At 41.2% G+C, this 23,117-nt stretch overlaps 2 protein-coding genes across 5 annotated transcripts in view; one reads left to right on the top strand and one right to left on the bottom strand.

Annotated features, from left to right (window-relative positions):
- Window positions 1–38: 38 nt before the first annotated feature.
- On the bottom strand, window positions 39–4,408 carry PEX12 (peroxisomal biogenesis factor 12). The gene is made up of 3 exons (XM_019423969.2): window positions 3,663–4,408; window positions 2,830–3,383; window positions 39–1,792 (listed from the first exon to the last, which is right to left on the bottom strand). Exons 1-3 carry the CDS (start codon window positions 3,786–3,788, stop codon window positions 1,393–1,395), a joined length of 1,080 nt encoding a protein of 359 aa, XP_019279514.1. The 5' UTR covers window positions 3,789–4,408; the 3' UTR covers window positions 39–1,392.
- Window positions 4,409–10,775: 6,367 nt separating this feature from the next.
- AP2B1 (adaptor related protein complex 2 subunit beta 1) overlaps window positions 10,776–23,117 on the top strand; it is a 127,091-nt gene continuing 114,749 nt past the window's right edge. For 3 of the 4 annotated variants that reach the window (XM_019423967.2, XM_019423965.2, XM_019423968.2), the window contains exons 1-2: window positions 10,776–10,960; window positions 17,769–17,828. In XM_019423967.2, coding sequence (XP_019279512.1) covers window positions 17,792–17,828 — 37 coding nt within the window. In that variant the 5' untranslated portion in view covers window positions 10,776–10,960; window positions 17,769–17,791. Of the gene's footprint in view, window positions 10,961–11,013; window positions 11,080–17,768; window positions 17,829–23,117 lie in introns of those variants that run through there. The other variant, XM_019423966.2, reaches the window with a different exon arrangement.

Here is a 23,117-nt window from a genome sequence, read left to right as displayed (position 1 = left end):
CTTTAAGTTTCCACATAATCATGACAACTTGGAACAGCTCTTTGCCAAAAACATTTATTCTTAAAATTTGTTTCAGCATTTCACAGAAACTTACTAATAGCCAGAATAATTTGTGCCCATTTTGCAGACTCTTAACAGCAAGAAGAAAGAGCTTATTAAAAGATTCTTTTGCACAAAGTTAGATCAGTATTTTAGTTCATCTCTTAATTAATTAGATTTGCTTTCACACTGAAATCTTCAGACAACAATATACACTCAACCCCTACTTTTCTTTAACCAGTTTCCCATCTGTATGGCTCATTAAGGGATCTTCTTTAAAAGTTGATAAACTATAACAGGTGTTAAGTGGATCACAGTATATGGAAGGCGCTTTTTGTTCTTCTAAAGTGTTTCTAAGTATGTCTATAAAGAGCAGGTCTATGTTTCACATTGTTTGCAAACTGATAAAATATCTTCTTCATAGGCAGATAAATACTTTCTTTTCTCAAGAAGAAGGCTGCTACCTATTCACTACCCACTTTATGAGGTCTAACTTGGGTTTTTCCTGAGAGCTTCTATACCTCTTGTTCTTCAAGGAAAAGCTTCTGTACTAACTATCCCCTTTTATCCACGTCCTGTACATTGACCTTCATGTCTCCTGTCAGTCCTGATTCTCATTCTAACCAGCTTTGTAAACTCTAAGTAGGAATCTAGAGAGCAAGTTAAAAGGTTAAGATCAATGGATACATCTTTTTAAAGAAATCCATATACAGTTGACCCTTGAACAACACAAATTTGAACTGTGTAGGTCTACTTATATTCGGATTTCTTACAGTACTGTAAAAAGTATAAATTTTTTTTTAACTTTTATTCATTTCTCAGAGACAGAGCATGAGCAGGGAAGGGGCAGGGAGAGAGGGAGACACAGAATCTGAAGCAGGCTCCAGGTTCTGAGCTGTCAGCACAGAGCCCGATGCGGGGCTGGAACTCACAAACTGCGAGATCATGACCTGAGCTGCAGTCGGATGCTCAACCGACTGAGCCACCCAGGCACCCCCAAAAAAGTACAGTATAAAGGTACTTTCTCTTAATCTTAGTATTTTCCCTATCTTATTTTACTGCAAGAATACGGTATATAATACATCTAACATACAAAATGTGTGTTAATTGACTATTTATTTGTGAGGCTTTGGGTCAACAGTAGGCTATTAGTAGTTCAGTTTTGGGGGATTCAAAAGTTATATGTGGGGGGCCGGTGAACACATGTTCAGGGGTCAACTCTAGTTATTTAAAGTCCATATAATTATGAGTGGAGGATGAGAAGTATCAAACGATGCTACATACTGTGCTGAAAATCAGTCCTGTGGCCTTATAGTGCAGTAATTTTGTTGTGAGATAAAATGCTAATCCCTTTCAGTTCTCAGGGGAGTACAGTTTAATTAGATGTTGTACTTCTGTTGGATAACCTGTTATGGGACAAGCTTGGTGACTCCTGACATAATTAAACACACAGCGATAACAAAACACATAGCCAGAGGTGGCAAGAACAGTATCATTCACCCGGGTTTTACGACACAGTGGGCACACAGTCTTCATTTTGGGTAACAGAGGAGAATCAGAATTGTAGTCCAGGTGTACAGGTGGTGGCGGAGTAGGTAGGGCAGTCAGCGATTTGACGGTTTCTTGATTTTCAGATGAGTACCACCACTCAAGGAATTGCAGAAAGAATACTCCCACAGAAAGGCCAGTAGAGAGGGATAAGGCAGCACCTCCCACAGCTTTCTTCAGAGCTGACTTTATCTTCTCACCAACACTGGTGGGAGAACAGAACGAGGAGACAAAAGGAGAAACTGCTTATGTAGGTATCATCACAGAATGGGTACTAAAATTATAGTTCTTATACTCTTCATCAGAATCACCGATTCAGTTTGGGGATTCAATAGTTGCTAGATTGGCACTGTCTCCTTAGTATCTGTTCTAAATGATTTCTTTTTTCTGACCTACAGTCTTTTGGGAGTATAGGAGCTAAACTTTGTATTTAATGACTAGGGTCTTCTTTGTTTTTGTGTTTTAAGAAAGAAATTAGACTGATTATATAGATTGTGTGTAAGGTAGTATATCCAGAAAAAGGAACAACGCTCTTAACAAAAAATAACTTAGCAATATTGAGGAATATGAACTTGTAGGACACCACAAACACTAACTAGAAGCAGTATAGCATTGTGGTTAAGACACAGTCTTGAGAACTGTTGATCAGGCTTGGATCTCAGTTCTGCCACCTTCCAGCCATGTGGCCTTGGCAAAGGACTTCAGTATCAGGGCTCAGTTTCCTCAGCTGTTAAATGGAACAATGAATTTATTTCATTCAGTTGTGATGAGGATTGAGGTAACGTACGTAAAGCAAACACCTAGCACAGGGCCTGACGCACGCAGCAAGCATGCACAAAAATGTAGCTAGTGTGTGGGGCGCCTGGGTGGCTCAGTCGGTTAAGCGTCCGACTTCGGCTCAGGTCACGATCTCGCGGTCCGTGAGTTCGAGCCCCGCGTCAGGCTCTAGGCTGATGGCTTGGAGCCTGTTTCCGATTCTGTGTCTCCCTCCCTCTCTGCCCCTCCCCCGTTCATGCTGTCTCTCTCTGTCCCAAAAATAAATAAAAAACGTTGAAAAAAAAAAATGTAGCTAGTGTGATGAGGAAGTTTACCAGGAAGTTTACCACTCTTGTTCTATGGACACGAGAATTTTTCTGCGTTTACAAAATACCTCAAAGTGAACCGAGGAAGGTGGATTTAATAAAATTGGTTCTGATTTTAGAATATGTTAATGAAATATTTGGGGGAATGTTAAAGCCTTACCTCTTGGCTGGTTGCTGCATCATGCTGACTTCAGCTGGTCTGTGCTCCAGAGCTTGTATATCCTGAACTGTAAGTCGACCTAACCGAACACCAGCCAGCCTCAGCAGTGGTGAGTGATGCTGAGCCTTTCCTAGGATGTATCGAAGTTGTTGTACAAAAAACCAGCCTTCCCATGCCATGTTAACAAATGGGTAGGCTGCCAGGAAGGCTCTATAAAACTGTTTCCAACGGGAAGAAGGGGGATGAATAGAATATTCATCCTCTTCTCTCAGGCTAGAAACCAGCTTCTCTAGCTTCACTTTCAGGTAGGGAAGAAGAACCAGGAACATAATTGACTTCCAAAGCTGCTGCTTTGGGAGACCAGAACTGGCCAACCTCTGAAGCTTGTGTGTGTCCTCCATTACAATGCGCTTTAAGCCATAAAAATTTTCAGAGAATGAGGCACTGGTTTTGGACAAATAATGCTGCTGGAGCAGAAGATCTAGCAGGGTGAAGATTTCATCAAACCACCTCCAAAAGAAGCCATAGTGGGCAGGATTGGATTCTGCAAGAACCTAAAGCAAAGTAAATTAATAAAATGAAATTCATTCCATTTCACAATTACTATGCATTGTATTTGCATTTCCCCTTTTTTCTTCTAAATTCTATACTTTAGGCTTAAATGAGCACTTCTTTTGGGGTCTGCCCTATCCTCCCTGAAGTGCTGGGTTATTCAGTACAGGGCCCTACACATAACATGGACTCAATAACCGTTAAACCATAGGATGTGAATTATAATTATTGGTTTGGTTTTTACCCAGATCCTAAAAACTCTCAGAGAATTGACACCTTACCTTGACCACATGCTGAAGAGCAGGTCTCACTGCTGTCATTAAACTCTCCTGTGCTACCACCTCAAAGATGGATGGCTGGTCATCCACCACAGAAGCAGTTGTGATGTGAGCCCCGTGCTCAGCCATAATTTCCCGTGGGCACTGGGTTTCACTTTGCCCACAAACTCTTTACTAAGCATGAACTTGTTTTCGTTATCAAATGGGTGCTCAGTCTTAAAGGTAATCTTTCTGCAAGAGACCCAAAACTCCTCTTTCACGGAAGTGGGGGAAAAAGACCTCTTCTGGAGGCAGAAGGGAGGGGTCTCAAACTAAGGAGGTTAAGAACGAAGTTAAGGCAGACGCGGGTGGAAGTGGTGTGTGGGGTAGGGGTGACTTGTCAAATGCTGTACCTCACAGGGCAAAGCATGCCTATGGGGACAGGGATAGGCGAAGGAGTGATATCTTCTGGAGCTGCAGCCCTGGAGGCTGCGAATCAGGGACTCTAACTCGTGAGGGCTCAAGAGCCAGCTAGCTCTGAGGGGTTAGAGGTGCCAGTGCGGACTCGGTACGCGAAGACCGGCTCCAGCCGTTGGCTGCGAAGTACCCCCGCCAGGGACCGTCCTTGCGCGCTGACCCCCGGCGAGGCGCGAAGGACCCACGATTCCACGTTTGTAGAGAGGCCCCCGCTTTATGACAGGAGCCGCACCCGGAAATAGAAGCCGCTGGGGACTGGGATGGCTGGCGGACGGGAGGCGCTCTAGCCCCGAACGTGGCCCGGAAACCGGAACGAGCAAACTCTATCACCCCACCGGAGCTTCCGCTTCCGCTTCCGCTCCCGCTGAAATTAAAGAAGTGATTTGGGGAGGTCTGGCTTGGAGTTGGATTCTCAGCTCGATTTACTTTTCTTAGCTAGGTTTGCATCGCATCCCCGATGGGAAGCCACACCTCTGAATCTCTCTGCAGAGGTCTTTTTGGAAAGGTGTTTGGGGCGCCGCGCGACGTCTGGCACCCAGAGCCAGGAGCCCGAGCCTGCTGCTGAGGCCTGTGTTCCCTTGGGCGATTTAGTGAAGGGTGGGGGGACGAATGGGAAAGTGGACACACGGAAGTTCTCTCTGTGTGCGCCGGGCGTGGTGATTAATTTATAGTCGGCCCTCCCAGGAGGGATTTGCAGCTGGAGATAGAAGTCTTTAGCCTTATTGCCGCTAATTTAAAAAAAAAAAAAGAAAAAAGATGAGAATGAGAAAGGTTCCTGATGTTCCTCCGAACTTGGAACGGTCACTTTCCATTCTAGCCGGTAGATTAACTGTCTTGTAGGCGTAGTTACGTTCAAGCATAACTAGGCACTTGCCACACTTGATGAAAATGGTTCCTACTCTCCTATACAGTTGGATGTGTCACAGCGATGTGAATACAGGACTAAGAGGAATCCTGATGAGTTGTAACTAGAATCAACTGGAGACGCTTGGAAGATGGTACTTTTCACTGTATACCAAACTTAGTGTAATTTACAATTAGCAAAGGGCTTTACATCATATGCAACTTACCCTCTCTTGAGTTGCTTTTTCACGTTTAACCATTCCTCTTTCTTCAACCCCTCCCCACTTCTGTGCTAAATAGATAGGAATAGAATGTATTCACTGCTTTAGAGGACCTTGTGGTATAAAGATAATTGGTTTGCATAATGAGAACTCTCAAAAACAAGATTTGGGTTTAATTGTTTCAATAAAATCTTGCAAGTTAACCTTAATTATAGTTCTAAAAGGTTTTTTTTTACTCCACCAAATAACCTGCCAGCGAAAATCACATTGATACAAGATATTTTACTTTAGGGAATTTTAAGGACTAGAGATAATGTATCTGTATAAAGCACCCGAAACGTATTAGGTGTTCTAACAATGGTAGCCCTTATTTGCAGGCTTCTCTTTTTTCTTTTCTTTTAAGTTTGTTTATTTTGAAAGAGAGGGAGGCAGAGAGAGAATCCCAAGTAGGCTCCACACTTTTAGCACAGAGGCCGAAGCAGGGCTCAATCTCACGAACCAAGAGATCATGTCTCGAGCCAAAATCAAGAGTCAGGTGCTTAACTGACTGAGCCACCCAGGCGACCCATATGCAGGCTTTTCTTAATTAAACAACAAAAAGACAAAGTTGAGATGGCATCTACTATGACAAGTGGGAAATTGGTTAAACATTTGTATCAATTTTAGGGTTCTTTGGTTACTAGCAAAAGAAATAGGCCACTATTTAAACTAAAAAAAATATTGGAAATATATAGAGTAGTTAACAAAATGAGGAAAGCCAGCTCTAAAAGGACAGGAACTACAGTCCTATTGGATGTCTCTAGCAAGAATTAGTAAAGTCTCACCCAGGCAGCATTGTTAAAATGAATGAGCTTCAACAAATTTCTGCCACTGTACTTAGAATGCAAATTGTATTGCCCTACCTTAGTTCAGATGTCTTCTCTACTCTGTTTCAGGGAAGAGGGCAAGACATCTTGATTAACGGTCTTTGAAAATACCCCAAAAGTAAATTGAAATTGCACAAGGAAAAGGCAGTCAAAAATAGTTAGTGTCAATTATTACAGCCAACAAATAACCACCTCATCATAAATCCCGCCCTCATGTTTATAATGTAATAATAGATAAGACACATAAAAAGTGCACTTATGTGAAGAGGTATTCAGAGCCATCAGACAGGCTAATATGACGTGAGTTTAGAGGAAGAGATAACTATCAGCTGGGAGGAATACACACTGCTAACCAGTTTAAACAGAACACCCTTATTGGCCTGCATAACCAAAGGCAAGAACATTGTTTCTAACCTCATATTTTATTTCCACTTCCCTTTGCCAGTTGCTCTTTAATGCAATGATGTAACCTGGTACATTCTGTACCTCATATCATAACAGATGTCCACTGAGAAAGTTTTATGAATCAGGTGGACCTCAAAAGATAAGTACATTTGGGGCAAGTATTAGTAGTAGTGACAGAACTTTTGAGGCTAAGGGAGCAGCATGGAGTGGATAGGAGGAACAAATTGTTGCTTGCTTTAACTGTAGAGGCACAAATAGGAATAGTAGAGAGTATGTTGAAAATAGATTTAGACGGATTATGGAAGGTCTTAAATGCTAGTTTTAGTACTCTGCCTGTGGATGGTAATTTATTTAATAAATATTGAGTAACTTTAAAGTTTATTTGTATTTATTTTGAGAGATACAGAGAGCAAGAAGGGAGGGGCAGAGAGAGGAAGACAATAACAAGCAGGCTCCACGCACTGTCCGCACAGAGCCCGATGTGGGGCTCAAACTCACGAACAGTGAGATCGTGACCTGAGCCAAAATCAAGAGTCGGATGCTTAACCGACTGAGCCAGCCAGGTGCCCAATACTGAGTAACTTTTATGTGTCAGGCGTTATGTTGGGTGATGGGTATAAAGTAGTAATAAAAACAAATTGTATCTGCCTTCATGGAATTTACAGTCTAGTCGAGGAGGGAGATAATAAATAAATTAAGATACAATTTGTAAATAGAATGAGAGGGCTGGGATGGTGTGGTGGTGTGGGCTGGGAGTGCAGAACCTTCTAGAATGGGTAAACAGAGTGCCTTTCTGAGGAGATTGCAATTAAACCAAGACCTAAATTATGAGCCAGCCATGTGAGGAGTTGTGGGAGGAGGGGGTAGTATTAGGTAGAAGGAGCGGTATTTGTGAAGGCCCTAGGATGGGAAAGAGTTTAGCATATTTGAGGGCTGCAATAGCTAGCAAAAGGAAAAATGAAGAGTAACTGAAAGGCATAAAATGATGTTAGAGAGGTAGAGGCCAAACCATGCAATGACTCTGGCCATGAGAAAGAGACTGGATTTTAGCCCAAGTGCAATGGGAATTCATGGAAGAATGCCAGAATCACGATGAGATTTGTATTTTTAAGATGACCCTGTAATGGTTATGTGCTTATGTTTACTTTATGAAAATTCATCCGAGCTTTACATTTATAATGTGTGCACTTTTTATAAAATGTTTGTTATACTTCAAAATAAGTGCAATTAAAATCTAAGGGCACTTGGGTGGCTCAGTCAGTTAAGCGTCCAACTTCAGCTCAAGTCATAATCTCACAGTTCATGAGTTCCAGCCCCACGTCGGGCTCTGTGCTGACAGCTCAGAGCCTGAAGCCTGCTTCAGATTCTGTGTCTCCCTCTCTCTCTGTCCCTCGCCTGCTTGCACTCTGTCTCTGTCTCTCGAAAACAAGTAAACTTAAAAAAAAACAAAAACAAAAACTGGCTGCTGTGTGGATAATGGTTGGGAGAAAAGTTGAGGTTTCTAGTATTCCAGGCAAGAGGTGATGGTGGCTTGTATTAATGAGGTGGAATAGAGGGGATTGGATGAATTAAAGATTTATTTTGAAGGTAGATTGACAACTTGGAGATGGATTGGATGTGACAATTAAAGGAGAGAGAAATCAAGGATGACCCCAGGTTTCTGGCTTGAGGAATGTAGTGTAATTTATCGAGATAATCACGCAGCAAATACATACATAGTATGTGCAGCCATAGTTCTAAGTGCTTTACATATATTAATTCCCTTCATCCTTATAACAATATTTTGATTAAATATTACTATCTCCCCATTTTATAGATGAGAAAACTAAAGAGCATAGAGCTTCGGGGAACTGGGGGAAGGATAGGTTTTGGACATATTAAGCATAAAGGAGCTGTTGAAAGGTTTTGAATAGAAGAGGCATATGAATCAAAGTCTCTAAGATTTTTCTGGTGGCTTCGTTATGAATCCACCTCTGATTTCTGGGAGTTGTAACTGGAACCAGGTTTTACAGCAACCCTCATCCCATGATTTGCTTAATTTGGGTGGGCCATAAATATAGAATTTTCCATAAGTGTGTTTGGCAATTTGGTGGTGAAAAGTTGGGAAAAGGTCAAGGCTAGAGATAGAGATTTTGAAGTCCTATGGGTAGGAAAGATCATTGAACTCATGGTATTGCTAAAAATAGTGTAAAGAAAATGTATCAATTTGCAAATGACATATCGGACAAAGGGCTAGTATCCAAAATCTATAAAGAGCTCACCAAACTCCACACCCGAAAAACAAATAACCCAGTGAAGAAATGGGCAGAAAACATGAATAGACACTTCTCTAAAGAAGACATCTGGATGGCCAACAGGCACATGAAAAGATGCTCAACGTCGCTCCTCATCAGGGAAATACAAATCAAAACCACACTCAGATATCACCTCACGCCAGTCAGAGTGGCCAAAATGAACAAATCAGGAGACTATAGATGCTGGAGAGGATGTGGAGAAGCGGGAACCCTCTTGCACTGTTGGTGGGAATGCAAATTGGTGCAGCCGCTCTGGAAAGCAGTGTGGAGGTTCCTCAGAAAATTAAAAATAGACCTACCCTATGACCCAGCAATAGCACTGCTAGGAATTTATCCAAGGGATACAGGAGTCCTGATGCATAGGGGCACTTGTACCCCAATGTTTATAGCAGCACTCTCAACAATAGCCAAATTATGGAAAGAGCCTAAATGTCCATCAGCTGATGAATGGATAAAGAAATTGTGGTTTATATACACAATGGAATACTACGTGGCAATGAGAAAGAATGAAATATGGCCTTTTGTAGCAACGTGGATGGAACTGGAGAGTGTGATGCTAAGTGAAATAAGCCATACAGAGAAAGACAGATACCATATGGTTTCACTCTTATGTGGATCCTGAGAAACTTAACAGAAACCCATGGGGGAGGGGAAGGGAAAAAAAAAAAAAAAAAAAGAGGTTAGAGTGGGAGAGAGCCAAAGCATAAGAGACTGTTAAAAACTGAGAACAAACTGAGGGTTGATGGGGGGTGGGAGGGAGGGGAGGGTGGGTGATGGGTATTGAGGAGGGCTCCTTTTGGGATGAGCACTGGGTGTTGTATGGAAACCAATTTGACAATAAATTTCATATATTAAAAAAAAAACTGAGAACAAACTGAGGGTTGATGGGGGGTGGGAGGGAGGGGAGGGTGGGTGATGGGTATTGAGGAGGGCACCTTTTGGGATGAGCACTGGGTGTCGTATGGAAACCAATTTGACAATAAATTTCATATATTAATAAAAAAATAAAATAAAATAAAATAAAATAAAATAAAATGTATCAATATGGAACTTAAAAAAATCCTCACTATTCTCTCTTTCCAATATCCTATATATCTTCTCTTTTCAGCCACATTTTCTTATGGAGTTATTTGTAACTCCTGTTTTCATTTCCTCACCTCCATTATCCTCAAACTTCTGCAGCATGGATTTTGCCTTCTGTTTCTACTGACGGTCCCAGCAATGATGACCTTTACATTGCTAAATCCTTGGACGCTTTTCAGTCCTTCCTCCTCCTCTCTCTAGCAAGTGATACTGTTGATCATTCATACATTTACACATTCAACAAATTTTGGAGAGGGGAGGGGGGCTAGGTCGCAGAGATAGAAGAGCGAATAGGTTAGTATGTTCCTACTTTCATAGAACTCTAAAAACATCCTAAAAAGTTATAGCCACCAGCTTTTCCTTCTCCTTTTCTACTTCGCAGTCTCCTTTGCATTTTGGTTTCCTCAGCTACTGCGCCAGGCACTCTCACTCTCCACATTTAAAAAAATTAAAGACTTACTATTTTTGAAGCAGTTTTAGGTTCACAGCAAAATTAAGAAACAGGTACAGAGATTTCTAGGTCTCGGTTTCCAAAAGTAACTTACTATTGTGTAAGCACTCCTATTACAAGCCAGGTGCTTTACCTACTTTATCCCACTGAAACTTCCCAAGCCAGGAAGAGATAGATTGTTGGCTCCTTTTTACAGACAAGACTAAGGTTAAGGAGACATTAAGGAACTTTCCCAGTCATTCTCAAGGCAGGGGTTTGAAATCAGAAATTCAGATCCGATGCCATCTCATCCTGTTTTCCAACAGGATATTTCACCCTTTCTATAGGAGAGTTTTTAGAGAACTGTGCGAGGAAACAAATCCAGAGAACGACAGTTTAATACATCCCTCTGTATAGCCACTGAACTCCCTCTTGGGTCCAGTATCCAGTCTCCGGGGAAAGCCTGTCCGTCTCCAAGGCGACAGAGCTCGCCGCTTTACTGGTTCTGCCGCGCGCGGGGATGACGGTGCGCGGCGAGGTTCTCTGACGTCAGAGTTTCCTGTCCACCATCTTTGTCTCTGGCAAAGTGGGTTTTGCGCAGTGGCTTAGACCTGGAGAAGGAGTCGTGACGTGCAGGAAACCATTACAACACCACTCGGGCCGTGCTCTCTGGCTGCTGCCGCCACCCCCGCCCTTGCCTCCGGTGAGTTCAAGGCGGCTAACTTCGGGGTGCGTCCGTCACTGCTGGGGGGAGACCCCAGGTTGACTTGGACACTGGCGGGGGGAAGAGGAAATCCTAGGAGCGTGACCGTTGAGTACGAAGTGAGCCGTCGGGTGTGACCGTTGTGAGGAAGAGGGTTGGAGAAAGGGACTCCACCGCTCTGGCGGGGCGAGGGAATCCTCGGGTGTGGCCGCTGGGAGTTGGGGGGCACCTGAGGGAAGATACGTTCGAGGTCGGGGGGTTGGGGCCAGAGGCCAGGGGTGTGGCCGGTAGAGGCTGGAGGCCAAAGGGGAGAACCTTCCTTCCTCCCCGCTTGGCGTCTTTCACTCAGAGGTGGGACGTGTCCAGCTTAGCAGAAGGGGAAAGGGATTCCCCCACAGGTTTGTCCATTGATGGGCGAACCTCTCCCGTCTCCCGTAATGTGAGGATAAGCGACACCTCTCTCCCACCTTGTAATGGAGGAACATATCCCTAGAATCCTGACCACCTGGGGCAGAAGAGGAATTCCTGACACTTGGGGGGAAGGGAGGAGAAACGTTCAGACCCGATGTGAGGTGGGGGAAGCAAGTAGGGATAAATCTTAGCCCCGAATTTTTTCTTTCTGGGCTTAGCAGGAATGATCTGGTTTGAGAAAGGCTGTAGATTAAGTCAGAGGTAAAGAAACTGGAACAGCCTGTTATTTCCATATTCTTTGAATCGAAAGAATTTATTCACGCTGTTTGTTTTAGGAGCAGTCTTCTATGGGGGTGGGGGGCGGCGGGGATGTTAATGATCTCACCTGGCTGTTTCATTATGGAGCTGAGCACATAAAGTGTTGCTGCTTCATTAAACGGATTTTTAAAAGAAGTGTGTCTTAGATGCCAGAAACTGTTAATCATTGTGGTTTATAAGAAGTAAAGCACAGTAAGTTTAGAAAAGGCCGTATGACCACGAGGGTGGTCTCAATGAGGAACAATTTAAGTGACTAATTACCTGCTTGGTATGCCTGTATTGCTTAGCCTCAGGGTACACTTATAAAATAATAGAAAGCAGCAGATGAAGGAGATGCAGCTGTACAAGAAAACGTGTAACACATTCCAATGATGACTAAGCGTGGTGGTAAGGTGAGAACTGTTTGCAGGTATTTTGACAGTTTAAACACCCAGCGAAGTAAAAGGATAGCGTGTTCTGCGGACAGCCTCGCTGGAAGTTGGGTGGTAAAATTAACACAAAGCTAACATTCTGTGAATTAAGAGACAGACTCAAGAAAGCCCAGTTCTTCCATCTTTTTTTCCCCTTAAACATCTATATTTTATTTTATTTTTTAATTTATTCAAAAAAAGGTGTGGTTTTTTTTTTTTTTTTAAGTTATTTATGTATTTTGAGATAGAGAGAGGGAGACAGAGAATCCCAAGCAGCCTCCGCAGTGGTGGAGCCTGATGTGGGGCTCAAACTCACAAACCGTGAGATCATGGCCTGAGCTGAAATCAAAAGTCGGACGCTTAACCAACTGAGCCACCCAGGCACCCCACTATCCATATTTTAAAATATTACATTTTATGCACGGATTTGACCCAAGCTGGACAAGGAGTGAATTAGATATGATACGTTCTCCTTTACTTCTTTCTTTACTTCTAGGCTTAAATTTTCCAGAGTTTTGGTATTTCAGTTAAGAATCGGATGTAAAGGGGGGCCTGGCAGGCTTCAGTAGGGCATGCTACTCTTGCCCCATGCTGGGTGTAGAGATTACTTAAAAAAAATAAAATCTTAAAAAAAAGAATTGGATGTAAACCTTTTGAACTTCTTACTGTATAATATTAACACATTACTTTGTAGTCTGACATTTTTTTAATGTTTATTTTTGAGAGAGAGTGGGGGAGGGGCAGAGAGAGAGAGAGGGGGCAGAGGGTCCAACGTGGCCTCCACGCTGACAGCAAGTCCGATATAGGACTCGAACTCACAAACCAGGAGTGAGATCACGACCTGAGCCAAAGTCTGATGCTCAGCTGACTGAGCTACCCAGGCGTACTGGTAGTCTGACGTATTTAAGTAGAAGTCACATCTTGTGTCTATTGTAATTAGATGTCTTATGATTTCTTATGAGCTAAATGATAATGGAAGACACTATTATCTTTGCATTGAAATTTCTGATTATTGAGACATTGAAATATCTCAGCACCTTTCACACTTGTAATAAAAGATGGCCGAATGGCCTTTCTGCTCTATAATTAGGTTAACTCCTGCCGTTTTTTTTGCTGTGAGCACCAAACTGTAAAGCCCAGCTCTGTGTGAAAAGAAGGGACTTAGTGGCCTCACCAAGTCTAAGTTAGCTGCCATTTCCCAGAGAGCCATTTGAAATTGAGACCCTATTAATTTTTTTCTGGCCTTACTTTCTTTAGGGGGACTGTAAGGAGGGAGGAATAGAAGAGAAGGGTCTTGGGGCACCTGGGTGGCTCAGTCGGTTAAGCGACCGACTTCGGCTCAGGTCATGATCTCACAGTTCGTGAGTCGGGCTCTTTGCTGACAGCTCGGAGCCTGGAGCCTGCTTCGGATTCTGTGTCTCCCTCTCTCTCTGCTCCTCCTCTGCTCGTGCTCTGTCTCTCAATAATAAATAAACGTTAAAAAAAAAAAAAAAGAGAAGGGTCTTTCACAACCTATATTTGGGAGAAACTAGGTTATGTTAAATCCAGATATGTAATCCTGTGCAGGGAAGCTTTCTCTGAAATGCAGTGACACCACACTCCAGGCTAGGTCAAGTAAGAATGGTTGTGTGCTTTCCCTGTGATAGCTTCGTTGTTCAGCAATATCCCTAGGCCAAACCACAGGCCTTCAGAACAGTCAGTGACTTGTGGAGTTTGATCTGGTGGAAAGGTAGTGTGAGTTCAAACTCCATAATGCCTTTGCTTTTTCCTGGAGTTCTCCTGTAGGAACAAAAAAAAGGTTTTTTTTTGTTTTTTTTTTTGTTTTTTTTTCGGGAAGAGCTTGGTTTTTGAGGCTCTTCGGTGAATATTTGATTTTTTTTCCCTATTTTTTTCAGCTCTATCTTGGCTTCTTTTTCTTTGGCTTCTAATGCAGGCTTCGTTTTTCACCATCTTGTATTTTGGAGAATCTGCTTATGTTCATCCCTGGCTTGTGATTATCTCCTTTAAAAAATACATATGTAATTTTTTTGAAGTGTAATTCACATAACAAAATTAACCATTTTAAAGTGAATAGTGACATGTAGTACAATCCCAGTGTTGTGCAACTACCACCTCTTTCCACTTGTTTTTGTTTAGACTATTTTCATTTTTCTTGGAGTTTTCTTTTGGCTTAAGGCAGGAACTGACTTAATACAATGTGTCCCTGCCAGTATGGGTAAGAGATGTTTCATTACTGTTTTTTCCAACAGCAGGAACTAAGAGTGATAGGTTTTTCCTTTCTTTAAGAGCAGAGATTCTTAATTTAGGATCTAAGATTACTTGACTCTCTTCCCTGAAATTTTGTGGGTGGGTATGTTATTCTCTAGTTAAGAACACAGTGCTCACAACGAATAGGGAAATATATTCCTTGACAATGAAATTTAAGGGAGGTAGTTAAATGTGTGCGTCATTAATAAAGGTAGAACTTCAGACTAGGTTAGTTTTATGTTTAACAGACTGTGGTTAAAACTGTTCAGAATTAGGGGCGCCAGGGTGGCGCAGTCGGTTAAGCGTCCGACTTCAGCCAGGTCACGATCTCGCGGTCCGTGAGTTCGAGCCCCGCGTCAGGCTCCAGGCTGATGGCTCGGAGCCTGGAGCCTGTTTCCGATTCTGTGTCTCCCTCTCTCTCTGCCCCTCCCCTGTTCATGCTCTGTCTCTCTCTGTCCCAAAAATAAAATAAAAAACGTTGAAAAAAAAAAAAAAACTGTTCAGAATTTAATATGTGGGGCACCTGGGTGGCTTAGTTGGTTGAGCGTTGACTCTTGGTCTCAGCTCAGGTCGTGATCTCATGGGTCATGGGATCGAGCCCCACATCAGGCTCTGTGCTGACAGTGCAGAGCCTGCTTGGAATTCTCTCTTTCCCACTTTCTGTCCCTCCCCTGCTCATGGTCACACACTGTCTCTCAAAATAAATAAGGAAAACTCAAAAAGAAAAAAATGTTTGGTGTGCCTGGGTGGCTCAGTGAGTTAAGCGGCCAACTTTTGATCTCAGCTCTTGATCTCAGGGTCATGAGTTCAAGACCCTTGGTAGGCTCCAGGCTGGGCAAGAAGGTTACTTAAAAAAATTTTTGTTTTTTAATATGTGTATATGAATATGAGATCTTGAGAAAACAACAATTTTTGTGCCCCTTTTCAAAGAAACTGGGCGAGGGGGTGGGGGGGTGGGGGGGGCACCTGGATGGCTCTGTCGGTTAAGCATCTGACTTTGGCTCCCGTCATGATTTGTGAGTTTAAGCCCTGCAGCGGGCTCTCTGCTGTTAGCATGAGTGGTCTCTCTCTCTCTCTCTCTCTCTCAAAAATAAAATGTTAAAAAGCAAAAACAAGCAGTATGAAAAATTCCAAGCAGATTTTGTTTGTAAATCCTAAACAAGTTTTAAGTTTTGGTGATCTTATTGGACTTAATAGGCATAGTAACATCTTAAGCCATAATGGCCTTGAGCTATGGCTCTCCTGTTAGGCTCTAGTGATCGTTTCTGTATAGCCGTTTCTCTCTTTTTATGTGTAAGTTATTACGTGATAATTTCAGATTTATTCCAGGTCTTTTATGTGAAGGACTCCCTTTCTTCAATTTGCCCATTTCAAATTTAGTGTACATTGTAAATGGATTAAATGATTATAACATTCTTCAAATTTTTTCTAGAAAGGCATTATGAAAATACTGCAGAAGGCAAGCCCCTGTTACAGGTTGATTTTTAATTATAACAACTATCGGGGGGCGCCTGGGTGGCTCAGTGGTTGAGTGTCCGACTTCGGCTCAGGTCATGATCTCGTGGTCCATGAGTTCGAGCCCCGCGTCGGGCTCTGTGCTGACCGCTCAGAACCTGGAGCCTGTTTCAGATTCTGTGTCTCCCTCTCTCTCTGACCCTCCCCCATTCATGCTCTGTCTCTCTCTGTCTCAAAAATAATTAAACGTTAAAAAAAAATTTTTTTTTTAAACAACTATCAAAACGGGAATTTCTTTTTTTTTTTTCAAAACAATTTTTTAAGTTTTATTTACTTATTTTGAGAGAGAGCACACGCAAGAAAGCGCGAAAGCATGAGCAGAGGAGGGGCAGAGAGAGGTAAAGAGAGAATTCCAAGCAGGCTCCACACTGACAGACGCTCAACTGACTGAGCCACCCAGGTGCCCCTAAAATGGGAATTTCTGTATTCTATAATGTTTGTGAGTTCTAGCTTGCGTCTTTTAACAAGGGAATTCAGTGAAATTCTGATACAACCTATAGCGCTCTTGCATAAGGATCAGGACTGTAAATAATAGCCACTTGGAAAGATCTCAGCTGAGTCTAATTTCCTTTAGGTTGTTCAAGTGGCACATTTTAGAGATCAAATTTGAGCCAGGCTGTTTTCATTATTTCATGTTTATTTGGCTCTTTTTCCTTTTCCTTAATTACATCGATTTGTTTAGTGCTTAGGTCTTTTCTCTCTGATCCATATTTACTGTTGTTTGCCATATGTGGTATTGCTCAAGTTTGCCAAATTATGATCACTCATGTTGTGGCATGACAGTAATGAGCAGGTGCCAGGCATCAGTCCTAAATTTGGTAGTAAGTATTGTTGATGATGGTAAGGAAGAAGATACATGTTTTTGAGTGCAGAAGGGATATTATTAAAAGAAAATTTTAATACATTTAAAGATACCGAGTACTTTGGACGAAGTCTTGAGTTTCTCAAATCAGAAAACATTGTCTCATTATTTAGGGAGAAATGTGACCAGTCCATGCCATTTTTGTTTTACTAGTAAAACCATGTGTCAGCTGGATTAATTTCCTGGGAATTGGAACAGAAGTATTAAACTTGAGGCTGAGATCCGTGATCTTTTAAATTTTAACGCCAGTTCTGGTTCTCTTTTGTATGCAATAGTGACTGAATAAATCTCTCTTTCTCTCTCTCTTTTTTTTTTCTGGCCTTATTTTTAACTGTAAAGTGATATTATTCTTTTGGAATACAAAAGAATTATTGAAGAATGTTATTCTTTTGGAATATTATTCTTTTGGGCTAAGTGTAGATTGTTGGAAATATGAAAACTGTAATTAAAAAAATCCATGCATGAGGCATGTTTGCCTCTAGATATTTGTTGTGAAAGAATATTGTCCTATTAATTTAGTCTTTTTTTTCTTAGATTCCTTTTCTCAAGTGTAATAGTGAATAGGTTGGCACAACTGTTTTCTCTTTCTACTTTGACCTTAACATTGCTTCAGGATATGTGTTTTCAGGATACGTCCCTTGAGGTAGGGAGTAAATCGCATTTTCCTGAATGGAAAGTAATTGGGAGATCTTTCAAAACAAACTTTTTTTATCTTAAATATTTGAGTGCCTAATTGAAGATGTATTTACAAAAAGGTCTAGCTTTAGATCTTCGAGGTGTTGAGATAATTATGGATAAAATTACAAAGCCATAATAGGTTCATATTATCAGTCCATTCCATTTAGCCTGTTATTTTGCCCCAGTTCCTTGAGGCAAGAGTTACATTCTTAATTATCTTTGCATCTCTTGAATCACCAATAACGGTGGTAAGGAAGAAAATACTCAATTTTGAGTACAGAAATTATTATAAATGTTCTTAAAAGTAGTTGAATTCCTTGCTGGACATCAATAATTTGGATAAAGGAATTTTTTTCTCTTGTTGTAGGTGCACATTAAAGATCCAAAACCATGACTGACTCCAAGTACTTCACAACCAATAAAAAAGGTAAGTATGAAAACTTGATTAAAGAACTTTTAAGTTTGAATTCCTTCAAAAATTGTGGTTTAAGATTGTCCCACCTAGAATGTTTCTGACCTCTTTAGACATGCATATTGTGGACTATCTCATTGGGGATCTACTATTTGTACAAAAAAGTGTATTTGAATAAATTATTAAAGGATGGGCTTTTAAATATAGATAGAGCTGGGATGCACTTCATTTTGGCTTGGAGGTTCTGTTTTGGTGAAAGGATGAAATCCAATTTTAATTTGTCGAAGATGGGTAGGTCTGAGGAAGGCAGAAAGGGAAGCAGCAGCACATTTATTCTCTTTTAGTTTTTACTTGGAAATATTAAAGCAGGGGCACCTGGGTGGCTCAGTTGGTTGAGCGTCCGACTTCAGCTCAGGTCATGATCTCGCGGTTTGTGGGTTTGAGCCCCGAGTTTGTGGGCTCTGCTGATAGCTCGGAGCCTGGAGCCTGCTTCAGATTCTGTGTCTCCTCCTCTCTCTGCCCCTCCCATGCTTATGCTCTGTCTCTGTCTCTCAATAATAAATAAACATTAAAAAAAATATTTTTTTAAATATTAAAGCGATACAGATCACGTAAAAAGTAAAAAAGAAATTTCTCTTTCTCCTTATTCTTGTTCCTTAGGTGAACTCAGGGTGTATCCTTAGTTTTTTTCTGTGCATATAAATGCAAGTATTAATACATATGTTTAAAAAATTTTTATCTTTAACAAACTTCATGTAAACAGTACATAGAAACTTGATATTTTCATATCCCTCCATATAGATCTACCTCATTCTTTTAATTTTTTTTTAATGTTTATTTATTTTTGAGAGAGAGAGAGACAGAGCACCAGTGGGGGAGGGGCAGAGAGTGAGGGAGACACAGAATCCGAAGCAGGCTCCAGGCTCTGAGCTGTCAGTACAGAACGCGACATGGGGCTCGAACCCACAAGCTGTGAGATCATGACCTGAGCTGAAGTCGGACACTCAACTGACTGAGCCACCCAGGCGCCCCAGATCTACCTCAGTCTTTATCTGGGCTTTGTCTAAATATGTTCTTTATACTTAAAACAGGGAACCTTTAGAATCAATTCCATGATTTTTAGGTTATAGACTGTGGATTACTTGAATAGCTTTGAATTTATTAACCTCATGGTCTTTGTAATCAGAAATGTAATGCTGATTTTTACATTTGTGGGGTAGGAACTAAGGATTCTTGGGAAAATCCAAACTCCTCATCTTTTGTAAAATTGTTCCTAAATAATAGCTCATTTCTAGTGCGATAGATGGCCCTCCTATCAAAAACAGACTGGTTTCATTCTTCTCAACCTGTTGTTGAGAAGCTGAGATTTACTTTTCTTCAGGATTAGGATTCTGTGCTTTGTATTTAGCAGTCTTTATATTTACTGAAGCATTCTAACCATGACACAACTATCATTCCTCTTATTCCTCAACAACTTTTCTCCTCAAATGGACCTTTTCTCCTCTCTTCCAGTGGATGAAATATAACTTCTCTGCCTCAGAATTTATCTTTCTTGTTTCCATTGTAATTTACTGGCCTCGGCCTCCTGACTGTCTTCAGATTTAACTAAGTTTAGTCTTGAAGAACCAAGGGTCCTTCTATCTTGTCTGATTCATTGCGTGTATTTATTCCGAAAATATTTATTGAGTGTCCACTGTGGAGTTTCTTTTCTGCAAGAGACAGAGCGCAAGTAGGGAAAGGGCAGAGAGAGAGGGAGACATGGATCCGAAGCAGGCTCCAGGCTCTCTGAGCTGTCAGCACAGAGCCTGACGCAGGGCTCAAACTCATGAACCTTGAGATCATGACCTGAGCCGAAGTCTGATGCTTAACTGACTGAGCCACCCAAGCGCCCCATAACACTATGGAGTTTCTGATCCTAATTTCTTTCAAGTCAGAGTAGATGCAAAGGACACTGAATACCCTTTGGTTTCTAAAAATCATTTCCAACTAAAAGGAATCGGGACTCTTTGGAAAAGGAATCAGGACTTTTTGGAGAAATAACTGATTCCAGGGTGCATCAAGGGAAAGTACAAGATGAACATGAACATCTTATGCCAGAAAGCAAAAAAAAAAATTGATGGGACATATCAAGGAGCAGCATGGTTTGAAGGGGCTTCCACTTGCCAAATTTGAGCTTTAAAAAAAGTGATCATTAGGGGCACCTGGGTTATTCAGTCAGTTAAGTGTCCAACTCTTGATTTCGGCTTAGGTCATGATCTCAAGGTTTGTGAGTTCGAGCCCTACATTGGGCTCTGCACTGACAGTGTGGATCATGCTTGAGATTCTCTCTCTCCCTCTCTCTCTCTGCCCCTCTCCTGCTCACTTACTCACTCTCTGTCTCAAAAGTAAATATTAAAAAAAAAAAAAATTACCATAGTAGTAGATTATAACCCACTGAATAACATATACACACATAAATCATAGTTTTAACTGATTTAGGCAAGAGTCATCAATGAATACTAAAACAACTACCAGGTGAAAGCTTGATGAGGAACAAGATATTTAAATAGTCTTGAAGTTTCCTTTCACAAATTACTAATCACAAAGGAAAAAATAGTAACTTTACAGGGTCAGGACTTGGTATTTACCAACTTAACCACATAGTTGATGTTAACATCACCTATAATGGGATGCATTAACATTATTTGCCTCTTGATGTCATTCACTGAGAAAAACATACCATCCCGTAAGAATTATGCCTGTCAAAATGCATAACCTCAATGTAATCATGAGGGAACATCCATGATAAACCCCGTACTGAGGGCATTCTGTAAAATAACTGGCCTAAACCTTTAATAAATGTCATTATCATGAAAGACAAAGGCTAAGGAACTGTTTCAGATTAAAGAAGACTAAAGAGATACTATACTAAAATATAACATAGTGATCATTGGATCCTGGCCTGAGGGGGGATGGTGGTAAAATTACTATGAAGGAGGTTATCAAAACTTTTGAGTTGAGTCCATAGATTAGATGATGATGATGTGTCAATGTTAAATTTCCTGATTTTGATCATAGCATTATGGTTATATAAGATAATCATTTTTGGAAATTGTACATTGATGTACTTAGAGCTAAAGAGACAGGATGGCTGCAGTTTACTATTATTGTTTACTATTATTCAGGAAGAAACATGTAAATATATAGAACATATGATAAAGCAAATGTGGCACAATGTTAACAATTGGGGACTCTTGCAACTTTTAAGATTGAAATGATTTTTTTTTTTTTTTTTTTCTATTGAGAGAGGGAGAGCGAGAATCCCAAGCAGGCTTTGCACTGTCAGCGCAGACTCGACCTGGGGCTCAATCTCACAAACCATGAGATCCTTACCTGAGCCAAAATCAAGAGCCAGATGCCTAACTGACTGAGCCTGGTGCCCCTGAAAAAATGTTTTTGTTTTGTTTTGTTTTGTTTTGTTTTTTAATTTTAAAATAGGAGGGCACACTGTGGTGGTCTAGAGTGAGCAAACAGCATATCTGCTTGATACGCTGTTTTCAGGAAAGTGCAAGCATATCTGGCCTCTTCTGGTCATTTGGAGTTATGTCAGGGTAAACAAACTCTTCTATTACAATACAGAGAACTACATAGTGAGTTTCTTAATTTTATCAACTGCTAGTCCGTGACTTTCAATCTTTCCTACACATTGGAATTTCTCAGGGAAGTGTAGAACAATACTAATATCTAGGACCCTCCACCTGAGATACCCTGATTTCATTGGTCTGGGCTATGGCCTGGGTGTGGGGATTTAAGCACCCCACATTTTTCTCCTGTGTAGCCACGATTGAGAACCATTGCTGGCTGTTAGCAGTGGTTGGTAGATTTGATTAGTGGGAGGAGGAAGAGAAAAATAGAAGAACTTGTATGTATGAGATAATTTGTGCCCTCTTGGGCTCTCACCCAACTTCTTCCCTCTCTTTATTTTCTATACTTCACAAAAACTATTAGCACTTTGTCATTCATTATCAGCTTTTTTTCTGATTGTCTTACCATTCTGAAATGGTATTTATTTCTTCTTTTGTTAACATTTTGTGTGCTTTATGACCAAGGTATTGTCTATGTTGACATAAAAATGTATAATTAAAAAACTCCCCTAACTCTTCAAACCTTCTTTTGTAATGAGTCCTGGTAACCTTTTTTTATTCAGGGATTTGTAAAAGTTTGAGACCTACAGATTGAATCACGGCTGGGTAAATACCACATTTAAAAAAATGGATAGACTGTGTTCCTTTTACTTCCTGCAACACCCACCAGAGCTGCCACTGGAACATATTCTTTAAGTTTATGCTAGGATTGGAATAGTTTCAGTTACATCCTGTTTTGATCCTTCAGCTCCTGCTGCTATTCACAGTTCAGACTTTTGAAACCCTGTGGCTTGTCCTTTACTGTTCCTAGAAGTAAATGATGGGAACCCTGAGAGCTGGATTTGGCAGCTGAGGACTTGATGGAGAGGAGCATGACTCTAAAGGGCCCAGCTTTCCTGACTGCTATTTTTGCAGTTGTTGATTAAATAAAGCTGATTTTTGTAGCATTAATCTGTTTGCCTTGTTGGTAGTGGATTTTAATGTCACAAGCCTTTTTAGTGGTCAACTTTTATGTTTCTTACCAGTTTCATCCTTCCCATTGAGAGGCTTTAATAGATCTCAGAATTTGCTGTCCCCACTGTTTCTGTACTGATGAATGAAGTCTGGTTAAAATGAACATCAAGCACAGTCCTAGAAATGGAGGAAAATGAGGCAGTGTTGTTGAAGAGTTTAAGAGTACAGATGGAAGGTTGAACGGGGAGTAGCCAATTTCTCTTTCATAGGCTTAGTGGTATATTTTCTTCTTTCTTTTAAAACCGGTGGAAGATTGTTACCTTTTCTTTCAGCGCCAGTTTTCTGAAGATAGGTGAGCCTGGTCCTTAAGATAGTGATGATATCCCTGGCATTTCCCAGTGTGGGGCCTGAGTACTCATTCAGGATTGTGCCTTTAGAAATGGTTCTGGTTTGTACCATTCTTGAAGCTTCAAGATAATCATTTTTGTTAGATCAGTTGAATAGGATGGGGCCTTTAAAGCCTGTCAGCTTCTTAAAGTGCTAATTAGAGCAGTGATTCTCAGCCCTGGTTGTGCATTAAAATCACTGGGAGAGGGGCACCTGGGTGGCTCAGTCGGTTGAGCGTCTGACTTCGGCCCAGGTCATGATCTCACGGTTCGTGAGTTCAAGCCCCACGTCAGGCTCTGTGCTGACAGCCTGGAGCCTGCTTTGGATTCTGTGTCTCCCT

This window comes from Panthera pardus, unplaced genomic scaffold (assembly GCF_024362965.1).
Source record: "Panthera pardus isolate Hobbes unplaced genomic scaffold, ASM2436296v1 HiC_scaffold_3, whole genome shotgun sequence".
Lineage (NCBI taxonomy): Eukaryota > Metazoa > Chordata > Mammalia > Carnivora > Felidae > Panthera > Panthera pardus.
Note: the sequence above shows the minus strand (reverse complement) of the source record. Positions and strands in the feature narration are given on the sequence as shown.

Excerpts from the sequence above, each read along its gene's own strand:
- PEX12 (XM_019423969.2), bottom strand. The coding sequence starts at position 3,788 with ATGGCTGAGCACGGGGCTCACATCACAACTGCTTCTGTGGTGGATGAC. Across the intron at positions 3,384-3,662 it reads CTCTTCAGCATGTGGTCAAG|GTTCTTGCAGAATCCAATCC; the intron begins GTAAGGTGTCAA and ends ACTTTGCTTTAG. Across the intron at positions 1,793-2,829 it reads ATGCAGCAACCAGCCAAGAG|TGTTGGTGAGAAGATAAAGT; the intron begins GTAAGGCTTTAA and ends TTCTCCCACCAG.